Source organism: Balaenoptera physalus, assembly GCF_965194825.1.
Source record: "Balaenoptera physalus genome assembly, chromosome: 2".
NCBI lineage: Eukaryota > Metazoa > Chordata > Mammalia > Artiodactyla > Balaenopteridae > Balaenoptera > Balaenoptera physalus.
In genome coordinates this window covers 65,934,244-65,955,449 of record NC_138883.1, presented here as the reverse complement: position 1 = coordinate 65,955,449, position 21,206 = coordinate 65,934,244, and the positions used below count along the sequence as shown (strand labels likewise).

Sequence of the window (21,206 nt, the reverse complement as noted above, 5' to 3'; positions counted from 1 at the left end):
TGCTAGACTGAATGGAGATCTTACATTTCTAAGAATTTTGCATAACCAAAGTATTGTTTAGAAATGAGTTTATAACCTTTCTGGCTTGACGAAAAGGTGTGCATCAAGGTGATTTAACACAGCTTATATACAACTATGAAATGTGTGTTTAGCAGTCATGAATATGTGCGGTGGGAAGATTTCCCCAAAAGTATGTGAACCTGTGTGAGCTGTAGTAACAGAGTGTGTCCCTCTGTGGGAGACTCTGGGCACTGGCTCCTGCATCACAAAGTGGGGAAGCCATGGCTTCCTGTAGGGACACACAATGCGTGAATCACTGGTGATTCTCAGTGGGAACAGGTTGGTACTTTTGATTCCGGCTGATTTAAATGAAAGCTTATAGATTGTTTTGTTTCTTTCATCCAGTAAATATGCACTGAAGGCCTACTAAGTGCATGGCACGATGTTCTGAGCAGAGTTTGTCAAGAGCACGTATAATTTGTGTATTTTGTAAAGTATAACCATCTCTTTTTCTAACACCTCTTTCTATCAGGGAGTTATCTGATTTCATTTTTTTTAATGAATTTCAAAATCTTGTTTAATTCATTAAGCAGCATCCATGTCAAGACTTAGTGTAGATTGAAAACCATGTCTTTTGTTCAGCTTATAAATGATAGAACTGGGAGGCAGAAAGGCTGGGTGACTGGCTTGTCCAGGACCTCACCGCAGAGTCCTGGGTCATGATGCAGTGGACAACCCATAAAGTCACACTCTGCCGTCTCTCTGAGAATTTCACTCAGACCCTTGATAAACATTTTCCCCCCTAAAACGCATGTTATGCATGTTCCATACTGTATAAAATTTAAATTATGGTATCTTCCTACTGTGGAAACATGGAAGAGTCTTAAGGCAATTTCATGAAAGCCACAAGGAAGTTTGGGCAAAAACATTGCAAAGCAGGCGGTAAGTGAAAACAAAATTGACTTCATTCATTGATTTGATGAATATTATTAAACACCTCCTATATGAAGTGCAGAGACGAAATGGTCCCTGCCCTTGAGGAGTCGACTCACAGTTTGGTAGGAGGAGCCAGATCTGTAAGCAACATGTAATAAAGGATCACAAGTGCTGAGTTAGAAATCTGCTTGGAGTCAGGGTCAGGGCTCCTGGAAGGCGAGGCTCAATGCTGACTGCGGTAGGGGGAGTTGGAGCAGGTCAGGAAAGACAGCAGGAAGAGAGGACTCTGGAGATGATTTTCAGAAGCAGCCTAGGTCAGGGGAAGAGTTTTCCAATTTGATCTGAACAAACATTTATTGAGCACTTACAAAGATAGACCGTAGTCCCTACCTTCATGAAACAGTCTAGCAAGAGAGTGCAGCATTAAGCCAGTATTTGCCTGTGCAATGAGGAAGAAGGGGAAGCAGAGGGTGCCAGGGAAGCTCAGAGCAAACAATGTGGACTCCATGAGGCAGGGTTGTGCCTGTCGTGTTCACCACACTCAGCCCTGCACCCTGGAATGTGCTAGGTGCTCGGTGAATGCATTGATGCATAAATGAATAACCGAAACGGATCTGGGGGTCTGAGAGAGGGAGCAAAGGTCTGGAATCATTAGACTACCTGCTGTTCCGTATGACTGGAGAGGAGGAGGGTAGAAGGTTGGAGGGGGGTGGTGAAAAATAAGGCTTAGGAAGAAAGTGAAGTCCAGATCCTAGAGTTAATTACTGAGTTCATGGTTCTTAACCGGGATAGTGCATCAGGATTACCTATGCAGCTTTTAAGCCAAAAAATGCCTGCCCGTCTCACCTCCCTAAAAATTCTGACTCAGTAGGCAGGAGTGGCCCAAGATGTATTTGATGCCCACTTCCAGTTGAGAACCATTGCCCTAGTGGTTTTCAAAGTGTGGTCTCTGGACCAACAGCATTAGTGTCTCCTGGGAAATTGTTAGACATGCAAATTCTGGGTCCCACTCCGCATGTACTAAATTGGAAAGTCTGGGGGCGGAGACCAGTAATGGAAAAAGTGGAGACTGGATTGGAGGCTGAAGCCAGAAAGAGTCGATAAACCTTGGATGAGGGGAATGAGGGAGAAAAAAGAGCCACTCTGATGCTCCAGTTGCTGGCTCGAGGGGAAGAAGGAAACTAGGAGGATTTGGATTCAAATGATTTTCATGTCATTCAACACTTAATAACTCTTGAGCAGCTAGGAAGTGCAGACTGTACTAGGCACTGGGGATGTAGAGACAGTGCGACCCAAAGGGTGGCAGGGGCATGTCAGTCAGGAACGCCTGCTAGGAGAAGTGTCATGGAGGATGGCCTGGGTCAGAAGTGACAGCCAGAGTGTCTCCCACAAAGGAGACAGTGTGTACACACAGCTGGAACCCGCCAAGGATCCCAGGAAGACTAGACTGGCAATTTTCCAACAGTGTTCTGTCAGCAGTCGGGAGAATAGGTTGCCATGGGCAATACTAGACAGCGATCGGTTAAGAGGCTATTCCAGTCGTCCACGTGAGAAATAGGGCCTGAGCTAATAAGACAGCAGGAATGGAAACTGAAAGAAGGAAGTTGAAGACACACCCTGGTCACTGAGTGGATGGGGGGCACTAAGGGAGGCGGGATTTAAGACAGACCTCCGTGTTTCAGGCTTTTACACTCTTGACAGATGGACATGGCATTCACTGAGGTGGGGAATGCAGGGGAGGAGCAGGGGGGCGGGGAAAAGCTGAGTGTTTGGGGCATAGTTCTTTTTATGATCTGCGTAACATCTAAGTAGAAATGCCCAGGAAGCAGGTCTGGAGCTCAGGAAAGTCTTGGGCTCCTCAACCATCAACAAGGACAGTATGGTAACTATGAGGTGGTAGAGGCTGAGAGAGCTAGGAGCTTACCTTGTGGTAGTCTATCCCATAAAATCTACCGCAGGTAGACATAACAGTATCTCTAAGAATGCTCGTTTTAAAAGGTATGGCTAATAGGAACGTTTTTATTTCAGTTAGACTCTTTAAGGCTCTATTATAGAAGTCTTCTAAAATAAAAACTACACCATTGAAAATTCCATGTGATATCTTGATTAGCAGGAATTGAGGACTACAGTTGACTATTATTTTCTGTCTTAAAGCTGGAGAAACATGTCCTGATCCTAGATATTAGAATGCATTAGGTCTGCTCTGATTGCCTCCAAATGCACAATAAAATTTATTTTTAGGGATGGTCATACATTCACTCTAGTCTAATTTCTTAAAGGAGGAGAGAGAGCATACATGATTAAAAATTAAAGATTGGAATTCAAGTTGGCACTCTGCTACTTTTTAGCTGTGTGACCTTGATTGGGACACTTAACCTCCTCAGTATGCAATATCTCAGTCTGTAAAATAGTAATATTTTATTATTCCTATTATTATTATTATTTTATTATTCCTATTATTAAGTGGACTGATTATTATCCCAGTCTACTTCCCATGCTTTTTGCAGCACAGAACTACAATAATCAATAAGAAAATGTCTAAAATACCTGGAATGTAATAGATACGTGAAAAATTACTTAACGAAATATGCATCAGAGCAACTACTGTGTTGCAGGGAGTTGTATGAGGTGCTAGGAATGGAAAAAATACATATGACTTAATCTCTACTGTCTAGTGAGGGAGAAAGACAGAGACACTCAGATACAACCTTATGAAATGATGGTCAAAATTCCAGATAGACAGTATTATGGGGATACTTAGGAGACTTGCCTAATCCAGCCTGGCTAGAAGGGGTCAGGGAGGTTTATGGGAGGAGGGAACATCTGAGCTGTCTTAAAAGATGCATAGATACTAGCCATTAGGAAAAGGTTAGGTAGGATGAGGGTGAGGATTTCAGGTGTGTATGTAGGGGTGTGTGTGTGTGTGTGTGTGTGTGTGTGTGTGCGCGTGTGTGAGCGTGTATGAGCGTGCACGCATGCACATATTAAGGGTTACCGTAAATAATAATTTGAAGCAGAAGGGCATGGAGATGTTTCCTGGCTCTGCTTCCTGGGATCAGGAGGGAATCCCAAGGGAGCTCTTAGAGACTTCTGTTCTTGTGGTAAAGTTCTAGAAGATACTTCAGTCTCAGTCATATGCCAGGCTTCCTCTGGTTGTAGGGGAATTTGGGCAATGTCTACAGATGGATATGTAGTTAAGGTTTATGCTCTGTGTGTAAGAATACAGGAGTATTCACCCTGTAAGGTTTTAGCGTAAATTTTACTTCCAAATACAAACAGTATATATAGGTTATTTCCAAGCACAACAGGCTGAACTCAGTGAACTTTAATTAGACAAAAGGCTAAACGTTCAGCAGGAAAGATGAGTCCATTTTCCTTTAGGAAGAGAAGTATCCCTGGATCAGTGTGAAAACATACACAGATCTACATATATACACCATATATAAAAAACACTCCCAAAGAGGAATGATATTGACAGATGAAACAAATATATCACTATTTAAAACATTGCTTGATTAAAGATCAAATTTGGTTCTAAATTAATTAAGCAATAAGATACACTGAATGACTGTAACTACCTGAGAAGCGATATAATCACCCCTGGATTTCACTGCAGCAGGGCGATCTTTCTAGTTTTCTGTTGAGCAAAAGGCCAAAAATATCTCTGTGCAGTTTGATGAACATTCATGCTCACTCATATTCTCCCTCTCTCTCTCTCTCTCTCTCTCTCTCTCTCACACACACACACACACACACAAAGACACACACACACAAAATGACCATTTGGAATTTCTGCTCGATGGGTGTTTTTGGAACATTGCTACATAAAATGTTTTCTTTTTGGTACACACCAGCCATAAAATGAAGTACTATCTCTTCCGTGTGCCAATGTTGAGAACACTTTTGCAGATATATCACTAGACAGCCCAAAGAGACCTTATTTCCACCCTGCATTTCTATTTTCTTCCCCTGATTCTTCCCCTGTCTTAAACTAATGAACAGCTGCTCAGTGTTCAGTTCCAGTTCTTTTTGCACCTTCTCTTGTGCTGTCGTGTTATTGAACAGTAAGATCTCAACACAGCCTGTAGTCAAAGGAGCCAAAAGTGCCTGACTACCTTCCGAAAAACTGATATTCTAGGCACTATGTGATTATTAAAATAGGTCTTTCTGGGCTGAAAAAAAAAATCTCACCAGTATAAATGTATTCATTTGGGATCATGGTATTATATCCTTCCAATGTGCAAATACATTAAACTAATTTTAGACCTAGACAGTCTTCCACTTCAGTAATCTAATGCCATCCATGCCAGGAGCCAACGAAGGGTAAACCAGAGAGGCAGTGGCATAATTTCTGGGGAAGTATTATTTCAAAGTTAACAAAGTTAACGGTAAAGTCAACAATTTTATATATATATATATATATATATATATATATATATATATATATATATATATATATATATATATATATATATATATATATATATATATATATATATATATATATCCTTTCCATCTTAATAACGTTCAAACAATTTCTGTACTGCTTTGGAGAGTTTATGGGGTCTGTTGAAGAAGGAGAGAGGTATGAGGGAACCTAAGACAAATCTAATCTACCTCATTTTAATGTGCAGAGCTTAATCCTTTTCTTTAAAATTTATTCTTTTATGCATTCCCCCATGTCTTTCACAAAGGATTTAAGTCAACTTACAAAAATATTTACAATAAAATAGAATAAATATTTGACTGAAGTAAGTTAAGCAAAAGTAAAATATGTGTAAGAAAACAAACAAATGCATATTCTATGCATGTCCTCAAGAAGGGCAATGATTTGGCTCTAAGCTTTCCACATCCAAAGAAAAGAGTGAAATCTCATCCATCAGAAAATTCATAGTGTCCTAAGATTAAAAATAATATATAAAGCTGGGGAAACACAGCTGCTTATGCCATTGAGTCCTGAGAGGAATTTCTCCTGTAGTTCTTCAAGGAGAAGATAGGCATCTGTGATACTACATCCCTATAAGAGAAAACAAATTCCCAAGGCAGTTTTTTGATGTAGGCTGCAGAAGTGATGGCAAAGCACAATTCAGTAAGAGCCGTTCTACGAGTAACCAGAACCTTGTAGTCTGAGCATAGCACTCTGTGGCCAGGGTCAGCCTTGATGGAGGAGATAGACAAAGTCATTTTGGGAGAGGTCTCCATATTAAGTCTGCTACCAGGTTTTTGTTAGGGATTGGGTGGCCGAGAGTTATTTCTAGGTTATTTACCTCTTATCCTAACCCTGAGGGTAAATATTCTCTGTTGCTTGTTAAATCTTTGGAAAACAGGGAGGCCTAGGGTGGAGTAGACCTTTTACCAAAGGCTGAGCTGCCCAACGCTCACCAGTGTGCCAGTAGCAAGTCTGGATCCGGCCCCCTCTAACACACAGACAATGACATAGGAAGGTTTATATCTTTTTTTTTTTTTTTAAACAACATCATCTCTTGCTTTGTCTTCGGACGTATGGGTTCTCCCATTTGTGTTAGAATCACTACTGTCAGAATGTTTTCAAGCTTTTTGGCTAGAACTTAGTCCAGTGTATTATCTGAAAATTTAGAGAAAGATTTGACTTCCTGACAGCCTAACAGAATCCTCTAAATACGTCTAGAAATTTACATTAATATTTCTACTTTTATGGCTAATCCTGGAGGTTAGAATTTTTTTGCTTTATGGCTTTTATTTTAATAGCAAGTGTTTATGGACAGACTGTCCATGAGACCATGAGAAAGTGGGGCCAAACATTAACAAATCTGTAGGGTTGATCTTATTTTTCTTAGACATTTTCATATGTACATGGGTATATATGAGAATTGAGAAAATTACTGCTGGAAAGAACTCCATATTCCTTTTTATTTATTAATGGCAAAGGCAGGCTGCTTTTCTCATGAGGAAGTGGCTCATGAATTTTCATTCAAAATAGTAAATTAGTGTCCACACTTTAATATGTTTAGAGTGGAAAGGGATTCTACATGCAACTGTGCATATCAGATTTCATGTCTGGAAAGCTAAATTTTATTCTTTAATGATATTATGATTGGGTTAGGTGCCACTCTTGTATCTCCCTTTTGTGCTTACATGACACATGGAATAGAGGATGATGGGAAATTCTGATCTATTATTAGTATTTTACTTCAGTAATATTCTTAAACTATTTTTTTTACAAGATTTTGTTACCATTACCTTTAGTGTCATTTTTGAAAACCAGAGGCAAACTTCCTTGAGCAAATAATGTGAACAGTGAACACTTAGTGAATATTTGGGGAAAGAATCAATATGCTAAAGAAGCTAGGAAAATTGGATCATTTAACAGAAGTTCCAACATAGACAAGCTGGTATCTCAGGAACCTATCTTGTGTTTTTGGATGTGTTGGTGTGAAATGAACCATTAAGTTTACAAAAGATGGATTCTTAAATGCTCCAAAATATGTATTACTCAGCCTTAGGTAGAAAAACTTCCAGGGCTTTTTAGTATTATTTTTTCTTCAACTAATAGTTGCTCTATTTTGATGATTTCTTCATTTGGTGTCTGGTTTAATCAAAATTCCTTAGTGGACCAAGCTGGAACCTCATATATTCACACACACCTCCCATTGATTTCACTTGGGTGAAACTTTATCTTTTAAGCAAAGTTTAAGTTGAAATGTTGAGTTAATGATGCTCACTTTAAATACCAAAGGCTGAATGCATTTATGTATTCAAACACTTAGCTGGTTAAACGTAACTCCCACCAGGGTTTAGAGGAAGGATCATTTCTGAGACTGTGCCAGCCTCACAAATAATATATTGCTATCCAATCTGCAAAAAAATGATACTGAACAGGCTTGTTAGTATTTTATTTCTATGGTGAAAGACCCTGGAATCTTTTTTTAACCTTAAAGAGACAGAGAAAATGGTGGACAAGATGTTGGGAAATACTTTTGGCAATTACCATAGTAGTTAGCCCAAATTTAGAAATAAACTCTAAAGAAAAAATTGCACATTTATTTTTCCATAGCCTTGTCTCTGTCTCTATTAGAATTTCAGACCATGAAATAAACACATAATTCTGTGTTTATCTAACAAAAGCTGACTTTGATTTAGAAGGCTTTCTCCTCATACCATGATGAAGCTTTTAAAGCTCCGAAACTGGTTATATCATACCTACAATAGAATGTCCAACTCTTTTGTTGTAACCCTTCAGGTATATGGCAATTTAAAGGAAAAATATCTGAAAGAATATCATTTTGGTCATGTGTTTGATTTATAACACCTTCTTAGAGTATTATACAAGTCTGCCTCGTAACATTTTCATAGAGAGTATAACATATTCATAGAGTACTGAAAAGGTATGCTTTGAGACCTTTTAACATCTAGGAGATTATATATTTGAGTGAATGAGTTGACATGAACCCAAGCACATTTACAAAGAAAATTTTATAAGGAAAATCCCCCCAAAAGAGTAGTACTCGTAGCCTTTATAAGATTCTGAACTACTTGCCACAATTTCAGTCACCTCTCTCTCCCTTTTAAAAAGAGGGCATTTGTCACCAGGACTTCAAAAAAAGGTACCTGGTTCTGAATTCAGCTGATTGAATCAGCCTATTCTTCAAAGGGATGTAGAACTGTTAACTAGTTCTATGCTACCCCTGATAAATTTACTCATCTGTGATCTTTTTTGTTTTCCTGTATAGTAGCTGGCATTTTCCCTGGAAAACATCTTTTATAAAATCACTAGTATACAGCACACCTTTGCAGGTAATATAAACATAAGAAAGTAAGCTACTTCCTTTATCCAACGATTTTCCTAATATAATGAGCACGTTAAATTATAGTCATTTCAGAAGGTTTCAAAAAAAACCAACAAAGAAATTCTAGTAATTTATTTCTGATTTGCTACAAAGTTACGTATTTGATTTCACTAAATTTGGAAAACTGTCAGGTTTTTTTCTAAGCTGTGAATTAACACATGGCAAAGAATCTGAAATCAGGCACAAATGCTTAAAAAATGTTCTTGTCTTCAGTATTAGGACCTTATGAGAATGTGTTGTTTAGAAAACACTAGCGCCAATTCTACACTTAATGAAACAAACTATAGAACCAAAGCATTTACCGTATTTAACAAACTCAAGCCTAAATATTCTCAGCTAGGATGAAGATAGACTAGACTGGAGGAAGTGTATCTGTGTTAGGTTCATTCACCACTCGCTGGTCTCCACTGTAGACCATCCGAGAACGAGCCTGAGGTATATTTAACTAGAAGAAATGGCTTTTGTTCTAAGTCCTTTGATAGGGAGAATAATAGGAGGGAACAGCTCAATGGATATAAAGACATGTTAAAGAGCTAGTAAAAAAATTCCATGATTGTGAACATTTTATCATCCCATATGCAGTTTTCATCTATTTAAAATCTACTCATAAATCTCCTTTAATTTTTAATATAGAAGCAGGATGTGAAAGGAATGGGAAGGCAACTCACGTTAATTGAGAATATACTGCATATAATCATTTCAAGTAAGCAAATGTACCATTGTATACTGAAGGCAAAATCTCACCTTCAGAATGAATGAAGAAGTCTGTCTATATTGCACTGGTTTGTATTGGCATTTGGGGATGAGATATTATCTCTATCACATACTGCTCTTCTGAAGTCATTCTGGTCCTACTAAAAGTTTTTGGTTTCATTATCTACATTCATTCATCATCATTTACCAGGTACTATCCTGGGCATTAGGGATACAAAGATAAATTCATACCTTGCCCTTGAATTGTTTAGTCATAATCAAAGTTTCTTTTTAAATCATACACGTATAGAAAAGAAAGCAGGCTTCCTTATTATCTCTTACTGATTGATAATTTATGACACTTCCTAAATACATACTTCCCTGGTACAGCAAGGGAAAAAAACTGGTTTTAAGATCAGAGTTCAGGCTCTTACACAAAATGCTTGTAGCCTCTCCTAACAAATTAACCTTCTCTTTAGGGAACAACCTCTTGGGATAAATGCTGTTTTTCAGATTTCCTATTCCTCTCCCTTCTTTTGTGCAAGATGACATCTGAGCATATAGCGGGCTTACATGACCTTGTGATTCTGGGGTACAGTGAGGCCCCCTGGCTTAATGTGGCCCCTGGGTGCAGGCTGGCTGGGTTCAGTGAAATGGGTCTTGCCCCTGACATTATGAGGTTGCTCCCGACAGAGGGCTGTGGCTGTGTTGTTATCTCTTGGCTTGGTCAGGAGGTATTTCCTGCTGACTAAACCTCATCTCAGCCTTCACTGGCCCAGCCAACTCCCTGAGGTCTGGCTTCAGAGGCCACCCTGGCTCTCCTTGGTTTGGGGGGTGGGGGGCTGGTCATTGTGTCTCTGTTGCCATGGCAACACCTCTGTCAAGTTCACCAGCTGAACTCCAAGAAACCTCATGGAAGGATGAGAGAACAGGGTAGCAAAGGGAGTCCTGACCACAGCTCTCTGACTACAACATCCCCACTTCAGGTTATTGTGAGGACATTGTTTAAGGCAATCTCCCAGACTTCCTAGCAGGAAACAGAGCTGACATCCTGGTGCTTTTGTCTTTCCCTTTAGGTCTTAGGCCAAGAGAGGGGCGGACACACATTTGAGCACCTGCTCCTCTTACCTTTATTTTGTTCTTATTCTCCAAATCCACTGAGACGGAAGGGGTGAACTTTTTCCTTCCTTTACTCTTTGCTTTTATTATTCCCCTGGATATTCTCTCCTGTATGCAAGTATTAGGATCATACTCTCCTAATTTGGGGGATGGCATTCCACCTTTCCCCTGTCTTTACGGTCAAAATGTGGGAGGGTGCAAGGAGAGAAAAACAATGAACATAATTCAGGAGGTATTTCTAAATGACTGTGCCCGTCGTGTGAGCAAATGCTTATTAGTCATTCCTTATTAGTCACTCACGGAATGAATAAAGAAAGCCTGATGGTTTATTTATCCTTGCTGCAGTGGTTTTGGCTTATTTGTTAGTATTTTGAAATGGGATACTATTTCATATTTCACACGTATGCTGTAAGTCCTTGCTACTCCAAGTGAGACCCAGGACCAGCAGCGTTGCTAGTTGCCAACACTGATTAGAAACACAGAATCTCAGCCCCACCCTAGAAGTACTGAGTCAGTATCTGCATTTCAGCAAGCTCCTCAGCTATGCCATATGCACATTAGAGTTTGAAAAGCACTGCTCTAGACCACCTTAGCCTTACTGAAGGTTTTGGCTACATCACCTATACCCATCATTGGCATTCAGTAAACATTTATGAATTAATTCTGTGTGTTAGCCAATGATAATCCTTGTCCTGGGTACTTATGGTTCTAATCAAGAAGCTTTATAATTATGGTAAAGTAATTAAAATAAACTAGACAATTCTAGATCTAGTCTCCTTCATCACCAGACACACCTTAATTTTTTTTGGCAAATCTATTAAGATTAAATTGTAAGTTATGAAAAGTGGATGTTCATTTTCTTGGAAAGCAGTCATTTCATGTATAGAGACAGGAACAAGGTGGTAATAAAATGCTCACTTGATAAATTCAGATTCATACCTGAGGCTGCTGCTTCATTAGTACTGATAGGGTTTTGCTCAGTTAGAGTTTGACAAGACTCTAGGATTTCTTTCAGGGGGACGATTTTGGGGAGAAGGACACAGTCATAGTTTTTCATTCTGCGCTTTCATTTTCTGATCACAGTGTTTTAGAAGAATCTGAGCTTTACTTATTCACCAAGCTTTCAAGAGAGAATCACATTAATCCTTTTAAGCTCCTTATTCTAATGATTTATTTTGTTGAAAACCATAGTGATCCTCCTTTGAATTTTAATGATTGCTGGCTATTCAGAGATTCATTGTTTTGACTTCCTGTCCTTACCTTTGTTTCCTACATGTCTGTGGGGAACACCTGTCTCATACTGGATCTGCCCCTGATTCTCACTGGCTTACCAGAGTCACTCAAGCCTATCCCTGAGTGTGAAACTGAAATGCTGGCTACTCATCCGTGACAATATATGTAGGATATATGTTTGCAGAGATAGGCAGATAGACAGCAGAGGGACAGATAAATGATTGAGTCATTTCCCAGTGAAAATTATATTTTGGATATGATAGTATATTGTGATCATTTTAGAGAAATTAGTTGAATTAGTATTCTTAATCATGAATGTATTGGGATGCAATATCTGTGGAAAATCTAGTCATAGAGAAGGGGGTTTGAATGTTGAGAGTGCTGTTTTTACCCCAAGTTCTTGACTGTGTAACCTTCACAAGCCACTGACCCTCCATTTCCCAGTCTGTTAAATATGGCAATGCTCTTTTTCAAGGACATAGTAGTAATCATTTTGTTCAAATGCTGCAAATCCTCAGAAAGGGTGAACAAATGGAAATAGCCATGATGTGTCTCAGGTATGAGCATCAGAATTACATGTTACCTTTTCAAAATCTAAGAAACGGCTATGTCACAAGCTTGAGTTCCTATTTTGCCCTCTGTTTAACCACACAGAGAATTTTTCCTTCTCTTTTTACAGGTATCACCTAGGAACATCATAGGTTTTCAAGAATATATTATTCTAATATGAGATTTTAACAACTACACTGTATTTATGCATAATACATTCTGTGCCTTATCTTCAGGCTTCTGGACTTCGATTCAGAATATCAGGAGCTCTGGGATTGGCTGATTGACATGGAGTCCCTCGTGATGGACAGTCATGACCTGATGATGTCAGAGGAGCAGCAGCAGCATCTTTACAAGGTTAGAGCTACCCTTCCTGTCTTTACCTTTGCTGCGGAAGATCTGATTAGCCTGACAAGTCTTTCTCTCAGGGTATCTTTTGCGTTCATTGTGTGTATCATGGTGTCTATTAGAATTCCCTTCCCTGTCCCCAAACTCATTTCCATCCCCTGTGTGCTGACAGGCTGCATGGACATCATAATTGCAAGAAAGTTCCCTTTATCACATTCCATTTGGTGTAATTCTATAGAAGGACAAAGATTTATCTTCAAGATGAATAGCAATAAATGAAACTGCATTAATAAGTAGACTGAAACAAAATGAAGGATAAATGGATTGGTAACATTTCACAAAATGTGTTTTGATTGGAGCACTCAGGTGGATTCTATCCACCCCCTCAGATCTTCCCAGAGATAAAAGAAATTTGCCTTCTGTTTGGCTTGCTGCTTCCGGGGTACAGGTCTTGTCCAATTTAATGTTTATTGGTGTTACCTAGCGCAGACGTTGTCAAATTAAGTCAATACATTTGCATGTGATTGAAAAAAACTGGCTTTGTACTCACATATTGATTGTAGGCAATCCATCTAATAACTATCTATATTGTTTTCCATGTCTCTTAATTCACCCCTAGCCTAATGTGTTTTACCAATTCTACTTAAATAGTCTTAGAAGTTCTTACAAAACAACCATGTGATTTTGACTGAAAAAATGGTTGTAAGATTCAGTGTCTGAGAAAGCAGTTGGGGAGGGTAGAGGGACTTTCCACTGAAATATCAGACTGCAGTAAATCTTCCTCATTTAGGCAATTTTTATTGGAGTAATTCTGACAGTTGTCATCCTTGAATTGCTTTGAGCATATGGCATATTTCAAAGAGCAGATTGTGAATCATAAAAAATAAAATTAATAACTAACCACAGAATCAGCAACAGTACAATGACAAGAAACAACTACCCTCTAGCTTTTTAAAATTTCTTATAGAATAAGAAGTACACTCAAGGTCAAATAAAAGTTGTCTTCTTTCTTCTCCAGTTTTTATCATTTTAAGTTACCTTTCCTTAATACATTATTTTAAATTTTACTTCCTCTAAAGAGAGAGATTTATTTTCAAGGGTCTGGTAGACTTTAATTAGTGTCCCTCGGGGATCATCTTAGTTAAGAGAAGATATAAGCTCCTTAGGGACTCAGCAAATGGTGATATTTTACTCCCTAAAGAATTCTGTCCAACATTAATCAAGTTTGTTGACTACTAGCTGTCCACATTACCCACAAAGCTACCATATTCTGGCATCACATATTGTTAGAATAACAATTTCAACCTAATGTAACCAAAGCCAGGTGATTTCTCATTTCATGCCGGGATCAAGAATTATGTGTGAAAAGTGCCTATAAATCTATATTAATTTAATGGTACAAAAATATTTGTTTCATTCCTAAGACTTAAGCATTAGAAGTCCAGCCAAAAAAGAAAAAAAAAAATACAAAAGTTATCTAATCATAAGCCATTATCTCAGATTTTATTTCACCCATGATGCCAAATAACATTTCTTTTCTTCTTGATGCATTTTGTATTTTGCACATAAACCACTATTTTTTTTAGAAACAGTGCTATTCTTTGTCAAAATCACATTCATATAATTTACATCAAAATTAATAGGAAAACATTGAACAAAAAGTGCGGTCTTCTTTTACTTGTGGTTTCCTTGTAAGTGCTCTGCCTGAGAATTCCCATTCTGGCATATTGAAGGCCATTATTCCACCCACTTAGTGTCTCTGGATTATAGTATTTTTCCAAACATTTTTATACTGGGGCTCTTCATTTGTGACTCATGTCCTCTGTTTCTTCTTTCAGATGCTCAGCATATCTAAGCTCACTAGACTAGCACTGATTTTGCATTAGGCTTGTAAACAAATTAAAGATTATGTTAGAAACCAAGGACAGTGCTATAGGTTTGTGGAGTGTCTCTCTTTATATAAGCTCCCAAATTATTCCAGAGGTTTAGAAACCTCCAAAGCAATCCTGAGGATATTGATGAAGGAGTCATTTAGAACTTGGGGTGGCTCCTGAATTAGAAAAACTGAGGGAAGAAAATTAATTTCAGGTCTTTGCCAAGAATCCCCAGGGATTCTTAGGTTAGGTCAACATTTTCAGTGTCCCATTTCTCTGTTCTAATCTGCTTTTCTAGGAATCAACAAAACTAATGCCTTGGGGGAGGGAGGTGTGGAGCCGGTTGATCACAGAGACCCCTAAAGGACTAAAGCTTTTCAGTTGGTCCCCGGCCTTTCTAGGCTTTCGATACCATTTGAGTCTACCGTAATCATTTTTAATCTTAAAATCTGTTGGCCCTAAAAATTACCAATGCTTCATCAGCATTTTTCACCAAGGGCACCATTGACATTTGGGACAAAACAATTTTTTATTAGTTTGTGCAACCGTTCCTTCCACTACAGGACATTTGTTATTCATGTTTCTCTAGTCATTGTGACAACTCAGTTGGACACCCCACTCATTTCACAGCATTTTCAATCTATCTCAACTTACCTACATCATCTTCATTTCTTAAAACGCTTGTATAACAGCAAGAAAAATGCTTTGCCTTTGTATTCTTTGTTATTAAGCAAAGCACCTTACATGGTTGATATTGAACTAATAGTTGTTGAGTTAAAACAATTAAGGATGGGATTGAAGCTCATGATCCCTGCTATTAATGTAAAGAATGAGGGTGAAAAACTTTTAAGAGAGACCTTCAACTGAGGGATGGTAAAATTCCAGGAACTGTAGATCAGGACAGAATCATTATTCCTGTTATCATAGAATCTGAAACTTTGTTCTCCTCTCCCTAGGGTGGGGCTCTCTCTGTTTCATCATTCAGCTGATTTCCTGGCATGGATAGGCAAGCCCAGACCCCAGTTCTGCATTACTCAGTCCTAGGTTGATGCCTGAAAATCACCTTTGTAAATGTTAGGTTAGAGGAAAGATAGTAAGATGGTCGTCAGTGAGTGTGAAGATTTTTTAGCATTTTCAACGTTAGACACTACCTTACTCACTTTACCTGTTTATTTTATATTCTTGTCTCTGCTAGAAAATCATGTGACCTTAACTCCTATATATGAAACTTCTGATAAAGACCCCAGACTATTCATTCAACAGACCTCCTGAGTGGAGCACCTGTTATGATATCTTGGTTACCCCAAACCAGCCAAATATTCAAGGAAGTTTTAAAGGAAGAGAATTAGGTTTACCAGGCAAAGAATACATAGATACAACCTCACATAATTTAGAACCTTAATATTACAATGGACTGTAAAGTGGATTATCTGTTTAAAACATTTCTTGTTATTTTCAGATTGTTAGAAATTTAAGATCATTTTCTTTCTGATTAGTTTTAAACTGGAGGGCCATTAGAACAACCTGATTCTTATTAAAAAGTAACCGCTCCCTTAAATATGTTTTCTTCTTTGTTTGGAGACAGTGAGACATACTGCCAATGTCTTTCCTTCCCCCTTCTCGGTCTGGCTCAGCCTCAGAATGGGGACCTTCTGAAGCTATTTTCTAATAAACATTGGCAGTATCATCAGCTTAGAAAACACAAATGTAGTCTTTTCTCGTTTCTTTCTTCCTCAATCTGAGAATCAGCTCCAAGGAGAATTTACTCCCACTCTCTCATTTTCTTTCTCTTCATTCCTGCTACCTTCCTAAGTAGGACAATTTAATTTGTCAAAAGTAACACCATGATTCTGAAAGTTCAGCTCCTGTTTGGACTAGCGTTACGAAGCCAGAATTCATAATCACAGGGAGCTGTCTGCATGTGCATTAACTATTAATGGAGAAATATTTAAAACCCACTTGCAAAGGAAAAGCTTCGTATTTTCATATCTGCAGATCAAAGGTGGCGTTATTCTTGGGTTCAGGGAAGCTCAAGACACCTCCTCCCCCATCCTATATACTTTATAGACTGAGTGACCTGGAAACATCTCCGTGACGGGAGAGCTGGAGGCCAGGCAGCGGCTGTTGCTGCCGCCTCGCCCTCTGCAGCGGGCGCAGCTGGTTCTGGAGTGCCGTGAGGCTGTGCCCTGTCAGGGGCTTCTTTCCTTGCCACAGGGCACTGCTGTTCTCTGCCACCTGCAGAGCACAGGTGACAGAGCCCCTAGCCGTCCTGGATCGGTGTGGGGTTTCAAGGGTTAATTTCAAGGGCCAAATTCAGAAGTTGTAGGCTGGTGATTATTGTTATAATTAAACAAGAGCTGTTTTCAGGTAGTGTGAAGCTCACTAAAACACCACATTTATAGATTTGTTCCTCGAGTGAATGGCTTAGCTGCTCCTCATCAATAAAATATTAGATTATATTACTTCTCAGGGGTTAAAAATAACCCTTCCAGCTTAAACAAAAATAACAATATTAACACTCACTTCAACCAAGACCTGTATACTTTCAGGGAATTTACACTGACGATGCTATACTTAATTTAGAGGGTTGGTTACTCATGTTTTCTGCTTTTATGGGAAAAATGCAAGTGTCCTCTATCTTTCTCCATTGGCATATCTGTAAAAATATATCCTGTGCGAAAAAGGAAAAGACCCATTCATTCTATATAATACAATGCTCACTAAACATATTAATTGCATTTTTATTTTGTTATTGGTTTGAGGTTGTAAGAACTTATAAGAATTCACAGGAGAATAATAAAAATATTTTTAATATATAAGTACAAATCAGAACTGGGAAAATATATGTAAGCTGGATTCTGTTTCTGTGAGAAGAGTTAATATGTAGGCACATAGACTATAAGGTCCTACACAATTACTAAAGATGATCCTAAAAGTTTATTCTGGGTTTCCTGGTAGTGAAAGCAAAGAGGGAAATGTGGTCAAATGCTAAATTTACATTTTCCACAAGAAAAACACTATACTTCCTTTGGAGAAATTGTTTATTTTGATACTTAGAAATGAAGATATTTTCTTTTAGGATTTTTTTATATAAGGGGTTAGAATGGTATAGTAGAGAAATGCCTAACCACAATATTTCTTACAAGTAGCTTTCTGAACTTAATACTTCTGACAAATGAGTTAGTTATTTTTTCTCTGACTCTGTTGCCGGGTAATGTTTAGAGATTTTGAGCACAGCTCTCGCCCATAGGTGGCTCCTTTCAATGATAGTGTGACCAGATGGAATTAATGAAAGGACATCGTTATTATATATTGGAAAAGAAGAGGTTATTAGTAAAATGAGAAAGAAACATAAACATTGAAGAGATGGAAAAGCAGTTGAAATTAGTTAATTCAAAGTTAACCAAAGAAAAAAAGAATAAAGGAGTAAATTAAAATCATGGGTAGATGAATGAATAAATAAGAAAATGCTAAAACATCAAATACAAACAAATTTTTAAAACCAAAACATTGAAAGAAGAATTGTTTCAGCAAAAAAAGCCAGATACAAGAAAGGGCTAAATTTTAAAGGAGAAAATGTTACTTTAGAGAATTTGGGTGTGTATTATAAGACAAGCATTATGACTTTTAAAAGAAACGTGTATGGAGTGGGATAAGAAATTCTGGGGAATAAGAAATACAGTGTAAAAGAAGAAAAATGGGACATAGGTGACTTGTTATTTTATAACTATTGATGCCAAAATGATGCCAGATGATGCCATAGCTATGAACCAATCATAGAAAACAGATTAATCATGCTATTCCTATATTTGATCAATTCAACCCTCTACAATAGTTCTCTTTCACTTTGTTCTGGACTACATTGATCTAAATAATTTCAGATGTGGCTTGATACCTTTATGACTGAACTTGAGCTCTTAAAAATATAATGGTAGGCTGGTTCATAGTGCAGGTCATAGTAGCTAGGATTAAAATAGAAGAAAATCCATGAACTTTTAAAAAAATTTACAAGAATAGAAGTACATGTCAAAAAATTAAATTCTGTTAATTAAGCCTTATATTGGAATTTCAGTACCAAAATTTTCTACCTTGATTGTTCAAAATGAAGCAAATTACTAGTTATTGAAGCAGTCAAGGTAAAAATGTACCAGATATATCAGGCACAAGAACCTAATGATAATTTTTTACCTCTTTCCCAGTAGATTATTTGTAGAGCTTAATTGTATGTTAGATTAAAACTCCATTAAGATAAGAAGAATATGCTTAAAATCATTATAATATTTCAAAAAACATTATCTAATCTTTTTTAAAGTGATCAGAATGGAAAAACCTAGGCCACCTCCACTGCTATCTAGAAGTGAATTTGTTGTTCCATTTTTATTAAAGTTCAAAAAGTCCTTAGATTAACTGTCATATTAATTTGAGCTTTGATTAATCAGTGTTGGCTTTGAATATTTGAATATAGGTATATGTTTTTCTTTCTTTCCTTTTCTTTTTTTTTTTTTTTTAGAAAGGGCAAAACTTATCCTGAAAATGTTTAGAAGAAAAAGTAGATGGATGTGGTTTCTGAACAATATATGAAACACTATTTATGCTGGAGCTTATAATACCTATTTTCATTGCTTTTTTAAAAGGAAAAAAAAAAAGAAGGATGTTAAGAGAATAGTATGCCAAGAAATAGCTGGCTCTGTGTGCAGAGGGGCAAGCAAGGGAAGCCCCGCCAGCAGTTTTTGTCTCTGGCGGGTGAGCCACTGTCCGGAAGGTGCGTTGGCTCTCTGGGCAGCCTCTGCTGTATCGTGCTGCTCCCTGTCTCCCTGGCCTGGCCTGCTCTGGCCTAGAGTGGATCAAACAAGCCGTGGGGAAAGTTCCCCTCATTTGCATCACTTCTAGACAGCCCTGTCTTACTCTTTGCTGACAGGAAATCACTGTCTTTGTCACCTTTTCTCAGGGCCCTCCTTTTGGCAGAGATGGGCCATGTGACCACGCTTAATCACAACAACAGGGCTGGCTCAGGACTCAATGACATGTTTTCCTCAGCACTTCAGTAAATGGGGTAGAGGAGTCAGTAGGAAATGACTACATTAATTTTAGAGTGAAAAGATAATTAACACTTGAAGGACTAATGCTACAACCTATGGAATTATTATTCAAATTGAAGTTAATTCATCAAAAACTTGTGAAAACTATCTTCCCTAATGCAACTGTTTAAAAAAATAAACCTTGAATAGTAAGATTTGGGCATGTTGGAGGGAGAGTGGGGAGAAGGCGGGGGAGAGAGGGGCTTTGGGTGGAGAGTGGAGAGAGAAGTGGGGGATAAAGGGAGAGGGAAATCATAGCAGGCATTAGCTATGTTTGAAAAAGCAACTTAAATGGGCTAAAACTTCAACATTTGGGACTGAAGGCTGGAGCATGTAAAACGCTTACTTAGATGATATGAATAGGACACTGGCAAACAAAAGCAGCAGTGTGCTCCTAGAAAACTGTGCTTAAAGGAGTTTCCTTGGCAACAGAAATGCAGTTCCAAAAGTAGACAGAACTTTCCTCAGAAAACATACTATTAATAACAACCTTCCGGAACAACTTGGAACAATTTGACAACTTGGCAATAATAATGCCAAGTGTTCTGCAAATTAATCTAACACATAACTGTTATGTTTCCCTTGCCCATAATTTTGCTGGGCTCTACCTAGAACTCATTGCTTTTCAGTGGCACAAGTGTGAAAATTATTTCTAAATGTTGTCATGGAAAAAAGAAAACCAAAAGAAGTGCTAGTGGCCAACAGTCGCCAGTGATTGTGTTCAGCCTTTTGCAACCTACCAGAGAACTTGGTTTAATGAGATGAGTTTATTCCAATTAAAGCTATTACATTTAATATCTCATTCCAACAAAGATACTTTCACAAACAAAACTTGGTAAAGGGTTAACAGCCTGAGATTTGCTGTGATGTGAAGCACATCTTGAGGCCATTGGTTATATAAATGTAACACTTCACTAGATACGTGCTGGGTGTTATTTTTAAAAGCGTCATCATTTCTTGTCAGCCCAGAGAATAAACTAATCTCGGATCTACTTGGCCAATGGGAATCATTTGAATTCTCCTGAAGGCTATACATTTGCCAACCAAGAAAGGAAGAATGTTCCCCTATTCTAACCTTTCTTGAATCCTTGGATCTAAAGGTTAAAAGTAATCAATATCTCATTGTGCTACTTGGTTTCACGGTAATAAGTAATAACCATCATGTTAAAATCCAAATGATTACAGATGGCACTTAAATGAGTTGACCTGTTTGGGAGATTTTATTAATTGCAATCAGGATAATCATTAGAGTTTGCTAATAAAAATTTGGATTAAATTGTGAAAATTTCAGCCTTTAGCTTTTGAAAAATGACTTTTACTTAATTAGATGTGAATGTGCAGTGTTCACCCCCGTGTTAAGCTGAGATATTTGGCTTTAACTCTACATATTTGTAGATTTCTTTCTGGTTTTTATAAAATAAATTAGAGGAACATTTAAGTTCCTTATAAGAAAGGGTGTTTGGTTCACTGCCACCTTTGGCTCCTGAACTGCTCAACACTATATAGATATGTTTCAGATCAGTAACTTAATGGAAATGTCCCTCACCTAC

At 38.0% G+C, this 21,206-nt stretch overlaps 1 protein-coding gene across 7 annotated transcripts in view; it reads left to right on the top strand.

The window, feature by feature from the left end:
- The window catches only part of AKAP6 (A-kinase anchoring protein 6), a 583,646-nt gene that overhangs the window by 447,354 nt on the left and 115,086 nt on the right, over positions 1-21,206 (top strand). For all 7 annotated transcript variants that reach the window (XM_082451989.1, XM_082451988.1, XM_082451985.1 and 4 more), the window contains one exon: positions 12,593-12,713. In XM_082451989.1, the coding sequence (XP_082308115.1) occupies positions 12,593-12,713 (121 nt within the window). The remainder of the gene's footprint in view (positions 1-12,592; positions 12,714-21,206) is intronic.